This window comes from Quercus robur, chromosome 4 (assembly GCF_932294415.1).
Source record: "Quercus robur chromosome 4, dhQueRobu3.1, whole genome shotgun sequence".
NCBI lineage: Eukaryota > Viridiplantae > Streptophyta > Magnoliopsida > Fagales > Fagaceae > Quercus > Quercus robur.
The window spans coordinates 41799450-41815144 of record NC_065537.1 but is presented as its reverse complement, the minus strand read 5'-3'; the positions used below and the strand labels follow the sequence as shown (position 1 = coordinate 41815144).

Here is a 15695-nt window from a genome sequence, read left to right as displayed (position 1 = left end):
AGGGGCAAAAGCCCATTTTTGCTCATTTATTTTCTACATGTTGTGCCAAAAAAATTAATTGTTATGCTTATGATTATATATATTTCAATGGATGATGGTATAGGCCTTCGTTAATTTTTTTTTTTTTTTTTTTTTTTTTTTTTTTTTTTGTGTGACAAACGGCCTTTGTCAGAGTATGATAATGCAATTTGTACGAATTTTAAGTCATTAATATTTGCTCTAGTGAAGGGCCTACCATGCCATTTTTCCATTGAAATATATCCATCAACATCATAACTAGTTTTGCCACATGAGACTATTTCACTCCATATCTACGAGACTTTCTAAAAGCTCCATAGACCTCATATTTTACTATCTATTCATGAGAAGCTATAAAAACCTCATGGACCAATAATTTTTTTGGGGGGAGGATTAAACCTGAGACTTTTGAATTTACATTATGCTCCAAAGTCTAGACTAAGGAGCTCATCATCCAGATAGCCTATGGTGGGTTATACAATTTTCCTATTAACCACTTTTTCTAGCCTAGGTTTTGTAAAAGTATGCTTAGTGATACTTTGCCATTCAATAGCTGTGCTGAAACTCTTGGTAAATTTACTATTCTAGTTGATGATTGCAGGACCTTCTTAGTCACCTACGTACCCAAGAAGAAGATCAAACATTGGTATAGAAAAGTTAATAAGTGTGTTGATGCACCTGCAAGAAGGGTGTAAGACAAGCTGAGGAATTTGTATTCTTAGATAATCCTCGTTCTGATGTTTTGCTTTTAATGTATATAGATAATCTGGACATTTACTATAATAGACATTATATGTCTAACAACCTTTCTCTTTAGCTTTCAATGAAGTTTCCGTTATTACCAAAATATATATATATATATATATGATGATGCCGAAAAATTACCAATAAGTCACACAGTCCTCATGTGCTTAAGATCAAGGACGGAACCAGGATTTGAACCTGGAGGGGCCAAAGCTTAAAACAATTTTTTTTTTTTTTTTATGAAAATAAAAATTAACATCTATTTCATATTCAACAAAATACTACATATAAAATAAGTGTTTCTTAAACATTTGATATTATAAAAATGTCGACAATCTTGTATCATCAACTATGACTTCAGAATTATTTAGATTTTTTCTTTTTTTAAAAAATTTAATATTGTAGTGGACTTACTCATGATCTACAAATCAAAAAAAAAAAAAATGTTTCATTATTTCCATATTTCATAGTTCTATACACCAACTAAAAAAAAGGGACTTTTCAAAAAAAAAAAATCTAAAACCAAAATAATCACAAACAGACAAGTACTAGTTTATACTCCCTCCATCCCACTTTGTTTGTCCTGTTTGAAAAGTCAAATATTTTAAGGGAACATCATTTATTGTCTTGTCTGCCTTATAAAAATGTATAAGTTTACAAAACTATCCTTAAATAAATTTATCAGCTTTTTTTAAAATGAGTTATTCTTAATGAGGCTTAGGGGTATAATAGGAACATTAGTAAACTAATAACTTTTATTTTTAGAAACAGGACAATATTTTGGGACATCTCAAAATGGAATAGAGGACAAATAAAGTGGGACGGAGGGAGTATATATTACTAATATTAGTCACATCACACAAAGTGACAAAGATAAAATTCACAAATTCATATATATTATTAATATTAACCACATCACACAAAATGAGAAAAGACAAAAATTTTGATAAAACCAAAACATGAAAACAATCAAACCAAAGACTTTGGTCAATTGGTCTCACAAAACAGTCTCTTATGACTCATCAAAGACTAGTCTCACAAATTCAAATTCACTATCACCATTCTGTCAATTTAGCACTCACGTCCTACTCCAAGTGGTGCCACACATGTGACCGGTCCACACAAAAAGCCTCAATTACACATTACTCAATACAAAGCCACAACCACAAACTAGTCTACGGTCCACACATGACACAACACACCAGTGACTAGTCCATAAAAACTAAAAAGCCACAATCACAAACACAATAGTTCATTTAAAAAAAAAAAAAAAAAAGCAGAGGGCAGAGATCTAATCGACTAAAGTAGAACAAGACAAACAAAAAAAAAAAACAAAAACCAAAAACCAAAAACCAAAACAAAACAAAACAAAACAAAAATATGAACTTGAAAGAGGAGAGAAATTTCTTAGATTTACTAGACTCATGTCTGACTGTGATCTGAGGAGGAGCAGCAGTAGCAAGTCCAGATCTAATCTGAGGAAAAGAGCAGCAGCAACAACAACACCCAAATCTTATATGAGGAAAAGAACAGCAGCAGCAGTGATGGAGGCGTTGATGAGGTTGAGTGGAGGAAGAGTGAGGTTAGGGTAAAAATTTGAGAATTGTAATTTAGGTTCAATCCATATTTATTTTTTATTTTGTAGTTTTAATTTGTCAATTATTATTATTATTATTTTGGATGAGTTAGTCGGTTATTTTTTCAAATTGCATTTGTATACCAGTTTTTTTTTTTTTTTTTTTTTTTTTTTAGGGTGGGGGAGGGGGCTATTAGGATGAAAATAAAAATTTCAACACACACACATATATATTTACTAGCTTTTTTTGTGGGGGGGGGGGGGGGGGGGGGGGGCAATGGCACCCCTTGCCCTACTGTAGGTCCGTTCCTGCTCAAGACAACACCTACAAAACAAAAACAAAGAAGACCCTAGGAGAGTATCGGTGTGGTACTAGCTAAAGACCCTCCGAAAGTTAAGTTAGAGAACTTTTCACAACTCTAGAGTGCCAGAGCTGAGGGAATTATACGTACCTTAGTTTGTGAAGGTTTTGGAGTTTTTATAGTAGCATAGGGTTAACACCTGTTCCTTGGCTAAGAATATGTTTCCTTGTGGGAGAGATTCTCTTTAATTCGTGTATTTTGCGGAATCCTTTCCTTATAAGAGTCTTCTTGATTAGGGTTTGTCGTGGGGCGCAAGGTACACTCATACGTGGGGCCCAAGTAAAAGACATGCTGGACCCATCAACTTCATCCCATCAACTTCCCATTCCGTCTATGCCTTCTAGTCGTCTCGTCTATGCATAGATGATCTTGAAGCGCACTCATCAGCCTCGAGATGGACTGTCAATTTTATGGAATCATTTACAGGTGCGTTAACAAAGTTGTCAGATACAATAGGTCCATCCCCTCGACTTCAAGAATTACACTTATCAATATATATATATATATATATATATTGTGGCATTTCTTGCACCGAAAAGATAAAAATGAGGTTTACTAAGATCATTCAAAGCATTTTGTTCCATTTAGTTTTTAGTTATATATATTAAAAGATAGAATCGTATATCGTTAATTACGGGTAAATAACAAAGGCCTTTTTCAATTCATTGGCCACATAAAGAAATTTGAAGATGAAGTTGCCAATTGATAACACTGCATTGTGTTTTTTGCACAAAAATGTGTTAAAGATTTGCTACGTGGAGATCTGCCCAGATGAACAAGTGTAGACCGTGTTAATTGTCTCTTAAAAAATAGTGATTCAACTGGTGACATTTGTTGTCCTAAATTAAGAGTTTTACAAATAGTCTCTATTTATTTTATTAAAAAATTCAACCATAATAAGATACCTTATTATATTAATGGGAAATCTATCTCTTTGGAATAGAAAAAAGAAAATGGCATGAATTTGAGTCTTAATTACATTCTTTTTTTTTTTTAGGGGGGAAAAAACTGAACTTTATTAATGTTAATGTGCTAAATCAGCTTGTACAATAGGAAAAATGTGTGATGGAACATCCTCTATCCACACTAAAAAAGCTGGTATGCTTAGAGCATATTTAGCCAAACTATGAGCGACAACATTGCCATCTCTTTTAGCATGAGAATATAACAATTCATCAAAGTTTTGGGAAAACCTTCTGACATCCTCAATCAGTAAACCCATAGGTGTTAGGGGCTGTAAATTCTCTCGCAAAGCTTGTATCACTTCCATTGAATGTCCCTCCAAAATAACACGTCGAAAACCAAGATCTGTTGCAAGGGATAGTGTCGTTGCTGCTGCCAAGGATTCAATCTCCACTACCTTGTAAGGTTGGTGTTTTATCTTTGCACATGAGGCCAACACCAAGCCATTTACATCATGAGCCACTACTCCTATACCAGCCTTCTTCTTTTTTGGACACGTTGCTCCATCAAAATTTATTTTCACCATGTCCATTGGAGGAGGAAGCCACTAGTTTTGTGCTAATCGGACTGCACATTGCCTCTGAAGCTCCAGCCCTGTCTTGTCATGTGAAACTCGTCCAAATTGATTCTAGCAGCAGCGGCAATCTGATGAAGGTCACTAGCATAAGCTTGTACCCGAGCCTTGTTTCTTTGATTCCAAATTGACCATGCGGTTACTGCAAAAAGATCCAGCTGCTTACCCTCTGCTATTATCCATGAAACCAAGTCTTTAAAGTCTGCAAAACCCACGGAATATCGGAACTCCCATAAAGCTTAATCTGCCCAGACCGTGTCAAGCTTGGTGCAAGTCCACAAGGCATGGAGTGGGTCTTCAACTTCAGCTTGGCAACAATCACAGATTGAATTACCAATGATTGTGTGTCTCATCAGGGCTTGTTTTGTCGGCATGGCATTTCGACAAGCTCTCCATATAAACATCTTAACCTTCTGTGGTACTTGCATCGACCACATAGCTTTCCACACATGTTTGTCTCGTAGAGGAGGAACCTCGTTAGTGGCTTCCATTTCAGCTTCTTCTTTGAGGAATCAGTAACCCGATTTACATGTATAGACAACATTGTTTGTGTACAACCAGAATATCACATCCTCTGCATCCACAAGACTCAACGACATGGACTTGATTAATTCAGCATCTTCCTCCACGAATAACCCATCCACCAAATCTGCCCTCCACTGCCTTGTGGTTTGATCAATCAAGCAAGACACAATAGCATTTTCAAAGTCTTGTATAGGACATGTTGGGAGGTTTGTTAGGTGTTTTCTAGGCAGCCACCGTTGTTGCCATATATTTATATTTTCTCCATTTCCAACCCTCCATCTTGCACCCCTTTGAAAAATATCCCTTCCTCTAAGAATACTCTTCCACGCACAAGACCCCATTCTTGAGTCGGTTGCTTCCATGATTGTAGAGTTTGGGAAAAAACGAGCCTTAAACACCTTATAGAATAGAGATGTTGTGTTGTGCAAAAGGCACCACGCTTGCTTTGCTAGTAGAGAGTCATTGTATAGTGCTAAATCTCTAAAACCCATTCCACCCACTGTTTTGAATTTTGTCATGTCCTCCCACTTAACCCAATGAATCTTTCTACGGCCACCACGTTGACCCCACCAAAATTTTTTAATTAGGGCTTCAATTTCATGGTACAATCCAATGGGAAATTTAAAACAACCCATTGTGTAGGTAGGGATAGCTTGTATAACTGACTTTAGTAACACTTCCCTACCAGCTTGAGAGAGCAATTTACCCTCCTATCCTTGTAACTTCCTCCATATTTTCTCCTTGATGTAGTTGAAACTTGCCTTTTTCCTTTTTCTGACAAAGGAAGGAAGACCCAAGTACTTTTCATACTGCATGATTTCCTGAACACCAAAAGCCACCTTTATTTCATGTTTCATTTCTCTTGGGGTGCACTTACTAAAGAATAATCCCGTTTTGCTTCTATTGATTTTTTGCCCCAATGCTTCTTCATACATATTCAAAATCTCCAGTACCTTGCCACATTCTTCTATGGTTGCCTTGTAAAAGAGAAGACTATCATCTCCAAAAAGCAAATGGTTAGTTTGGGCCCTCTCCTACATAGTGAAAAACCATGTATTTCTCCATTATTTTCAACTCTCTTGAATAGCCCATTTAGGCCTTCAGTACATAGTAGAAAAAGAAAAGGTGATAGTAGGTCACCTTGTCTTATCCCACGGGTAGGCAATATCATCCCACAAGGCTCTCTATTCACCAACACTGAATAGGAAACATTTACAAACCCCATAGTCAATTGGATCCACCTTTCATTGAAACCCATTTGCCTCATCAATTTTTCCAAGAAACCCCAATCTACCCTGATCATAAGCCTTACTCATGTCCAATTTGATAGCCATAAAACCATGAGTACTTGACTTAAAATTTTGCAAACTATGAAGGGTTTCAAAAGCTACAAGGATATTGTTAGAAATTAGTCTATCCTTTGTAAAAGTTGATTGGTGTTCAGTTATAATAAAGGGCAATAATTTTTTCAACCGGTTGGCCAAAACTTTGGAATAGATTTTGTATAGCACATTGCAAAGACTAATTGGGCAGAATTGATGAGCATATTCTGGCTTATTTGTTTTAGGAATGAGAGTAATAAAAGTGTGGTTAAGGGGGGAAGGTAGGGTACCTAAGTTCAACCAAGCTAGAATGGATGTAGTAACATCCTTCCTTACTGTGCCCCAACAATGCTGGTAGAAGAGTTGAGGCATTCCATCGGGTCCAAGAGTTTTGAGTGGTGCCATTTATTGTAAAGCCTCCTCCACTTCTTTTTCATCAAATTCTTTACTTAGAGCGGCATTCATCTCATCATCAATAATAGCATGTACACATGATAATACATCTTGGGGCATAATGTGTTCAGTTGAGGTAAATAAGTTTTTGAAATAATTTACCAGAACTGTGGATATATCATTCGGTTGGTCCCTCCATCTACCCTCCTCATCCCTAATTCTCTCAATCATATTTTTCCTATATCTCCTTGTAGCACAACTGTGAAAATATATGGTATTTCTATCCCCTTGCCTTGCCCATAGTATCCTTGATCTTTGAGCCCACATAATAGCTTCTCTCTCCAACAACACCTCAATCTCCCTTTTTAATTGCCTAATCTGATGGTTGTTACCACTAGCCATGGCTTCAGTTTTGACCTTAGCTAGATTCTTCAACTAATCCAATTCCTTTCTCACGCTACCAAAAACATTTTTGTTCCACCACCCTAAATCTTTCCCACACTTGTCTACTTTGGCTAGAATAGAATCAGCAAACCCAAGCTCCCCAACACTAGTCCATGCTGCCTGCACCACTTCCTCACACCCCGAATGTGACAGCCACATCTCTGCAAATCGAAATAATTTTTTCCGGGTAGGAGGATCAATACTCGAAGAAACAATATGAAGAGGGCTATGGTCTGATGAATCACAACAATGATGGTACACCTTTGTTCCCAAAAACTTCAAAAACCAACTGTCTGTTGCCAAACATCTATCCAGTCTTTCCCATATTGAATTACCATTTTTGAAGTGTCTACTCCATGTATATTTTGGACCTAGAAAGCCCAAATCCATAAAGCCGCACTCATCAATCATATCTCTGAATTGTTGCATCTGGTTATGGGATCAAGTTGCTCCTCCCAATTTTTCATCTTGTCTAATAATTTCATTGAAATTGCCACAACACAGCCATGGCCTCTCCGGATTTGAATTCAACCTCCTAAGCTTATCCCAAGCTTCAAACCGCCTTGCTGTTTTCAGCTCACCATAATAACCGGTTAAACGCCATTCACCTTCCAAACCTTTGTCAATAACAGCATCAATAAAATTTTTATCTGATCCTTCTATAGTCAAATTGATCGTAGACCTCCAATAAAGAACCAAACCACCATTGCACCCCACTTTAGGCACCACCCAACGATGATCAAAATTAATACTATTCTGAATGAACTCTAGAACCTCACGTGAATAAAAGTAATACCATGTGTGCTACTGGGGCTTTGATGAGGTTATTATCGTGGGTACAATGCATTCATTAAATCGCTATTGCTCGAACCATTCAAATTCTATCAAGTATCATATGAAGCGACGGAAGAACTCTTCTTGTCACCAAGCCACACCCGTTCGGTGGTGGCTTATTTTTATTGCAGGGAAAAAGTTTGACTATGACATGAACTCCCAAATTATAGGCCCCTGCAGAGTCCAATATCGAGATGCCTATTCCTATGCCTATGACATGAATTCTCAAGAATTATGGGTCCTTGACAGGCTAAAATCATGCAAAACAATAACCCAACTCAAACAAATCCATGCATTCCTCATCAAAACCAGCTCTCTCCGTCTCCGAGCCCCACAGCTCATATATCCCAAGCTCATCTCTCTATGCACTACTTCCTCTTCTTCCTTTGGTGCAAACCTCACCTATTTTCGCTCTATTCTAACAAACTTGGAAAACCCACATGTCATCCTCTACAACAACGCTATAAAAGCGCTTTCAAGTGCCCAGAACAGCTCTTTCTCACTCGAAGCCGTGGCATTATTTCGTGAAATGCTCATCAAAGGCCTCGTTCCTGATAATTATACTGTTCCATATGTTCTTAAGGCATGTGCGCAGTCTCAGGCGCTACGAGAAGGCGAGCAAATTCACGCGCATTGCATCAAGACAGGGATGCTCTTATCCATTGTGTATGTAAAGAATACATTGATGAGATTGTATGCTGTTTGTGGGGTTATTAAAGCTGTTCAGAAGCTGTTTGATGGAAGTCCTCAGAGGGACTTGGTTTCGTGGACCACGCTTATTCAGGGATATGTAAAAATGGGGTTCTTGAGGGAAGGCGTGGCAGCGTTTTTTGAGATGTGTGATTCAAATTTAAGAGCAGACGAGATGACATTGGTCATTGTGCTTTCTGCATGTTCTAAATTGGGTGATTTGGAATTGGGGCGAAAGATACATGATTATACGCGTGATAATGAGGTGAATTCGGATGTTTTTGTTGGGAATGCATTGGTTAATATGTATTTGAACTGTGGAGATGCTGACTTTGCCTGTAAGTTGTTTGATGAGATGCCTTTTAGGAATGTGGTTTCTTGGAACTCCATGATATCAGGCTTGGCTCATCAAGGCAAATTTAAGGAATCACTGGATGTCTTTCGGAAGATGCAAAACATAGGTCTTAAGCCGGACGATGTTACTTTAGTTGGGGTTTTAAATTCTTGTGCCAATCTAGGAGTACTTGAGTTGGGGAAGTGGGTTCATGCGTATATTGACAAGAATTGGATTAAGGCAGATGGGTATATAGGAAATGCACTTGTGGATATGTATGCAAAGTGTGGAAGTATAGACCAAGCATTTAGGGTGTTTCAAGGAATGAAAAACAGAGATGTATATTCATATACTGCCATTATTGTTGGGTTAGCTATGCATGGGGAAGCAGAGAAGGCATTATTTATTTTCTCTGAGATGCCTATAGTGGGCATAGAACCAGATGAGGTGACATTTATAGGTGTCCTCTCAGCATGTAGTCATGCAGGCCTTGTGGCAGAAGGCCAGAAGTATTTTGAGGAAATGTCAAGTGTGTACAATCTCATACCTCAAACAGAGCATTATGGCTGCATGGTTGACCTTTTAGGACGTGCAGGATTGATAAATGAGGCGGAGGAGTTTATCAAAAACATGCCAATTGAGCCTGATGCCTTTGTTTTGGGGGCACTATTGGGAGCCTGTAGAATCCATGGGAAAGTTGAGCTTGGAGAAAGTGTAATGAGAAAACTTTTAGAGGTAGAGCCAGAAAGAGATGGTGCATATATACTCATGTCAAATATATATTCATCTTCAAATAAATGGAGAGATGCATTGAAGTTGAGAAAGGCAATGAAAGGAAAAAACATGAAAAAGACTCCTGGGTGTAGTTCAATTGAACTTGATGGTGTGGTCCATGAGTTCCGCAAGGGCGGCAAATCGCACCCAAAGAGTAAAGAGATATACAAGTTGCTGGAAGATATCATGAGTCAGTTAAAGAACTATGGACATTTAGCCCAGTACTAGAATGTCTTGATATATAATTGAAGTAAATCAACTCAAATTGTTTCACTAGATTGAGAAATGGAAAGAAGTTATCTTAGAAGCGAATTCAGCTCGATCCCCCAGGTTACATTGAGGACTTTGAGGATTATAGTACAACCTTTAAGAGGCAAGTGAGAGGATTGAAATCAGGTACTTGTGCCAACTTAGTAGAAAGTCATAACTTGTAAGTGGTAACCATTCATCTTTAATTTATTAACATAATCTGTCTTTATTTATTTATTTTTTGATGAATAACGTAATCTGTCTTTATTTACCTTGTACTTAGTTAACGTCAAAATAAAATCATTTGAGCTGAAGTCACTGCAATGTCATGATGTATGTATCCCTCATGAGAAGCTCCTTTATTGTCTTCTTGTACATATTTACTTCACATGCTCGTGTAGAACTTTCATAGCAAACTTCTTTAGTTATAGCCTTGTTGATAAAGGTTTAATCATATGATTACATGCCTAGATAACAAAACCTACAGTCTTCACTCTATACGCAACCTACATTATTGATTTGAAGTTTTAAATGCTTAACCTATGACTTCTCAGGAAGCTTTAATTATGTCCATTTTAGAAAATCAGACACTGGAAATTTCATGTGGCAAATGGAAGGTTTCAGTAGTCATAATTTTGATTTTTAGAAAATATAATCAACAAACATTATCACAAGATATTTCTATGAGCAGGTGGATTAGTCTAAAGCTAACCATGAGAATTGTTTTTCCCTCTGAATACATGATGAGAGGGATTTATCCAAATCTCTAGCAGTCTGCTGGTCATGAATAAGATGAGAGACAAACAAAAGTAAACGACAGTCTTGGGAGTGGTTCAAAGGTGTTGTTTAGGGACTTTGAATCCAAGACCTCATGGATGATGACATGAGACTTGAAAACCACTAGACCAGCACCTTACGTTAAGAATGCTAATATTACAATGTTATTCGGATTCTGCAATATTCAAACTTTATTCCGATTCTGGAATCTAACTCCTAAATTTGATGTTTTATTTTGGCTGCCTTGAGGCCCTCGACCCAAGCTTGAATTCTTAAAAGCAATAAAACATCATCGAAATTTTCTTAAGGAGACTCTTGCTGATGGTCAGATGAGCTTCTTTTATGCTCTGATGGAAAAGATCCTTTTAGATAACCCAGGCTTCACTTTCTAGAGGTACCAAACTATGTAGCAGTGGTCCCAACTTCAAGTACATGGATAAAGCCCAAACTAAATAGCAGTACTCTTAATTTCACTCATATGAGCAAAGCCCGATAACTCTAAGAAATCTTATGCTATAGATGTAGAGTGACGTTGCATATATTGTTATAGATGATACCACTCCTAGGAGAGTATAGCCCTTATGGTTGGAACCCGTTTACTTCTTAAATCAATTGGTGTTTTGGCTTAATGGTAAAAAACAAGGGTGGCACTTGTGTCCAATAACTAGTTTCATTAGACATGTTGGGATACGGATACGTGTCTAAAATTGGACATATATCCGCATCACAAGTCGCAACGTGTCCAGTAGAACTGGCCACTAAACACAAGTCATTCCCAAAAAACAATCATTATAGAGTAGGCTGTTAGGATAAAATGCTATCCTATCTAAAAAAAAGCAAAGAAAAAGGAAAGCATAGCCGTTTATTATGGACCAAAAAAAGGAAGAAGAGAGAGGGCCTTATAACGGGGTATTTGGTAGGATACCGTACACGAATGTCCTAGTTGACTAGTTGTCAAACGAAAGATATTGGCAGTAGAGGGCAGAGAGTGCACGACTAGCCTTGCTTCCTATAAACAGACTCAATATTTTTTTGATGCTTTTATATTATTTGACGCCTACAAAATTGGCTTTATAGTTTATACGTTATTCCTAAACTTTCCGACAATGCTACATCCAAGAAACGTGTTTGAGTAGAAAAGGTTTTGAAACCAATTGTTATTATTATAGAAATTCCCTATTAGGACATCAACCAATACCAGCGATTTCTCTTTTGTTTAATTAACAAACATGAAACATCTACTCGTTTAACTTACACGTAATCATCACCGTGCACCCTTGGCACAATGATCACTTTACAAGTATAAGTGCTTGTGGGGTGTGGGAGGCAAGGGTTAGGATTCAAGTCTTCAAAAATGAGCTTTACACATATATACACTTAGATTAGATTAGAGTAGAATTTCTATTTTGTAATCTTTAAGGTGACATTGTCCTCTTTCAATCAAATTACTTTGGAGAGAGAGAGAGAGAGAGTTTTCCTACCAAAATACCTCTACGGATTTTGTTTTGGGCAAAGATTTGCTGTAACCTTGGGTATAGCAATTCCTACATAAATCATTATTTTTATTTTTTTTAAAGAAAATCAATGGTGGAGATCATATCTAATAAAGTAAAAGTGGAACTCACAGAAATAATTTGCCACATTGCACAAATCTTGAAACACTTAAAGAGAAATTTTTGGACAAGTGTCTATTTAACAGCTTAACACATCATTATTATGCAGGAAATAGTTGCAACCAAGGTTGCAGCGAAACATGTCTAAAGGACCAATTTTAGCTGTACTTGTACTTTTAGGTATGAAGGCTGAATTGAAATAATAATAATAATAATAATAATAATAATTTTGATTCTTCTAGAGAACTAATACCAAATAGTGAAAAACTTGAATAATTTTGATTAAAAGAGATAAGGCTGATTCTTGTGATTCACAAGACTGATTTTTTGCTAAAGAAAAATTGTCTTAATGCAAAATTATTGTGGAAATGAGATTCTAATTCTTGAAATGAAGTGATATCTATGCGTTGTCTAGAAATAATTGAACTGAACTCTACTGATAGCAATGTATTTTCTTGTGCATGTGTGTAAAAAGATGAAGTACTATAATCTTTATTAAACCGATGTTGTGGGATGTCTAACAAATTTCCCATGCATAAACAAACCCATGAACCTACTTTTAATGGTTTATATTTACTTTATTTCCTAATTTAGGACCAAAGACCTCACATGCTCTTGACTTCAGGTTGGTAATAAAATAAAATAAATTAAAATTTAGGTAGCCAATCACACTTAAAAATTGCTATGATTGGTGGCAAATCCGATTACCTTACAAACTGGATACAGAAGTAGGTTTTTTATTGAATTAATATGTATACGTTTTCTCTATCCAAAAATAGATTTATGCTTAAATTATTTTATTCATTTTTCCTTTATGATTTCTTTATTATTTAGGATTAGGAAACATATATAGTCGAACATGCGAAATTTGATTTGTACTACATTCATGTGATTGATACACAATAGTCTATTAATTTATAAGTTTGAGTTAATGCGTTATCACATACTAGATTAGGGTATTCTCAAGTCATATATTGTTTCATGCATATGGCTATCATTACTTCGAATATTAGTCAATTCATATTTATACAACATTAACACCATAGCCATGCGGGCCTCATCTTTTAGGATTATTCTCCACATGAAGTAATGAATTTTCGCATGACACAATGGTTTTTTCATCATAAATTAAATAATGTTTTTAATGCATCTCACATGTTGATGCAAAAATTGATTAGTTTGATTTCATATATCAATATATCATCATAAAATGGCTTCCATATTTCTTTTAACTTGTTCTATTTGATTTAATCATTATTTGAGCACAAAACCAATTTGATTCTATACATTTTAAGGACATTAAGTATATTTAGCTAAATCTTAAACCATTGTTATTTTTGTTCTAATTATTTTCTTTTCTTGCTATCGAGTATGATACGCTTGAACAATGTTTAGTAAATTTTTATTGTCCATCAGATGACAGGATAGGAATGCTTAGTAATTTTTTAATTAATTGATCAAAACATTGTTCCAATCCTTTTTCTTTTTTTTTTTTTCAATTGATCATTAGATCCCAAACATTAATTTTCATTAGATCATTATGTACCAAAGCAATTAATTAATCTATGACAATATAAAACATCAATTCCCAAAGAGAAGCAAACAACAAATGATGGAAGTGTAAATCAAATCCTGCTGTGGAAATTATCTTATTCTTTGACTGAAGAAATGTAGAATCACCCAGTACTCTCTGCTTGACTAGGACGTTGGACCATGTCTGCGTCTGTCTGTGTGGCTAAGAAAAGCAAAAAGAGGATATACCACTGACAAAGAGGTAAGAAATACTGCTTATGGGAGGTACGTGCTTGAGACGCAGTCCTCTTTCTCTGAAGCCTTTTGTTTTGTACCCAAAATGTTTTCTGGTTATGTCTGAATTCGGCTTCGTGACAAACTCATTTATGAAGCAAAAATGAAAATGTCTTTTTGGGAAATGGAGCTAATATTCTTTCTCGGCACTATCTTTAGTTTTCCAATGTAAGTATGAAACTAACTAGCCCTAAAGATTTGGTTGAATGTCATGATTCAAATCATAAATCATACCATTTAAAGGGTTGGCTTGAATCTAGTTTGAACGGGATATAAGACACGATATAAATATGTGTTTGAAATTGGTTTTGCGTTCATTGCACTGGAGCATTTTTTTTTTTTTTTAAATCATTATAAAAAAGAATGCTTCTATTTACAATTTTCATTTTTTTAAAACGCAAAATTGGAATTTGATGTTGTTAGAGTAAAATACAAGCACTTCACAAACCTACTGATTACATCCTTCTCTAAGGTCCAATTACCCTAGTCATGTAGTAAAAATTTGTATCATTGCTTCCACACATCTATAGTGTAAACAAGGATTGTCTAGATCGACGAGTAACCTGACGGAATCTTCTAACCCAATGCCGTCCGATCCGAAATCAACTCAATCTGAGCAGTGAGGCAGTAGGTGACAGGTCTCTCACATCAACAAACGATATAAGTGGGTCGAGTGGTGGGTTTAGGTTTTGAAACCCGACAAAAATCGAACCAACCAACCCATGATTGCATAAAGCACCGGTTACTCTCTCTCTCTCTCTCTCATTTGTTAAGATTTAGCTAGATCAGATCAGGCGACTCACCTCACCACGGCTCCTTTATTAGTTTCAACTTATAATAGGTCACTTGTTACTAAAAATGAGAAATTAAATTGGATACGTGATTAAACAACAATAACAAACTAATTTGTATTCAATTTGGATTTTGACTGTGCTTTAATTTTAATACAATTAATATGATTTGGGAGAATAGAAATCTTTTGCAAAACGAATAAGAGTTGTCATGTTGATAAATTATAAAAAAATTTGTATTATAATTTAATTTTAAGTGATACGCCTCTACTTTTGAATTGAAAGTTAGTGATTTTTTGTAATTCATTTGTTAATTTAAATTTTAATAGTACCTTTAATAAATTTAAATTTTAATAGTGCCTTTGATAAATTAGTTTCTATTTTTGTTAATATCTCTGCCTTTCTTGATAGTAATATCTTTATTCTTTACATATAAAATATTTATTTTACATATTATTGCTAAGTTATAAGAGTAGGACTCTACTTGCGAATCGAACGTGGACTCTATTAATTGGGAGAAGTAGTGTCCGTTGAGATCGATAGAGGCTCACGGATGACATATATATATGTGCTTGTTTAGGTTCTGATAAGCTCCTTCCTCACAACTACATATTCCCACTCAAAGAGCTGCACCCATGGCTTATCAGCATTAATATATTAAACACCTACTTATCATTCTCCAATAATAATAGGAAAAAAAGGCATTTAAACCTATTGGAGCTTTTTGCTTTATGAAACCTTATAGAACTAACTAGCCCATGTTTCGTATCGCTGTAAATTAGAGAAAGTTGCTTTAATATTTCATTCCGATTTTGCTTTAATTAAAAGCCACTTATAGGATTATGGTTTGATTTGGAAAGTATGATATATCTTCTTTTTTTTCCGACTATGTACCATTGACGTGGC

The 15695-nt window shown here is 35.7% G+C and overlaps 1 protein-coding gene across 1 annotated transcript; it reads left to right on the top strand.

Annotated features, from left to right (window-relative positions):
• Window positions 1–7695: 7695 nt before the first annotated feature.
• On the top strand, window positions 7696–10116 carry LOC126721821 (pentatricopeptide repeat-containing protein At1g08070, chloroplastic-like). The gene has a single exon (XM_050424892.1). The coding sequence runs from the start codon at window positions 7763–7765 to the stop codon at window positions 9779–9781; it is 2019 nt and encodes a 672-aa protein (XP_050280849.1). The 5' UTR covers window positions 7696–7762; the 3' UTR covers window positions 9782–10116.
• The last annotated feature ends 5579 nt before the right edge of the window (window positions 10117–15695 follow it).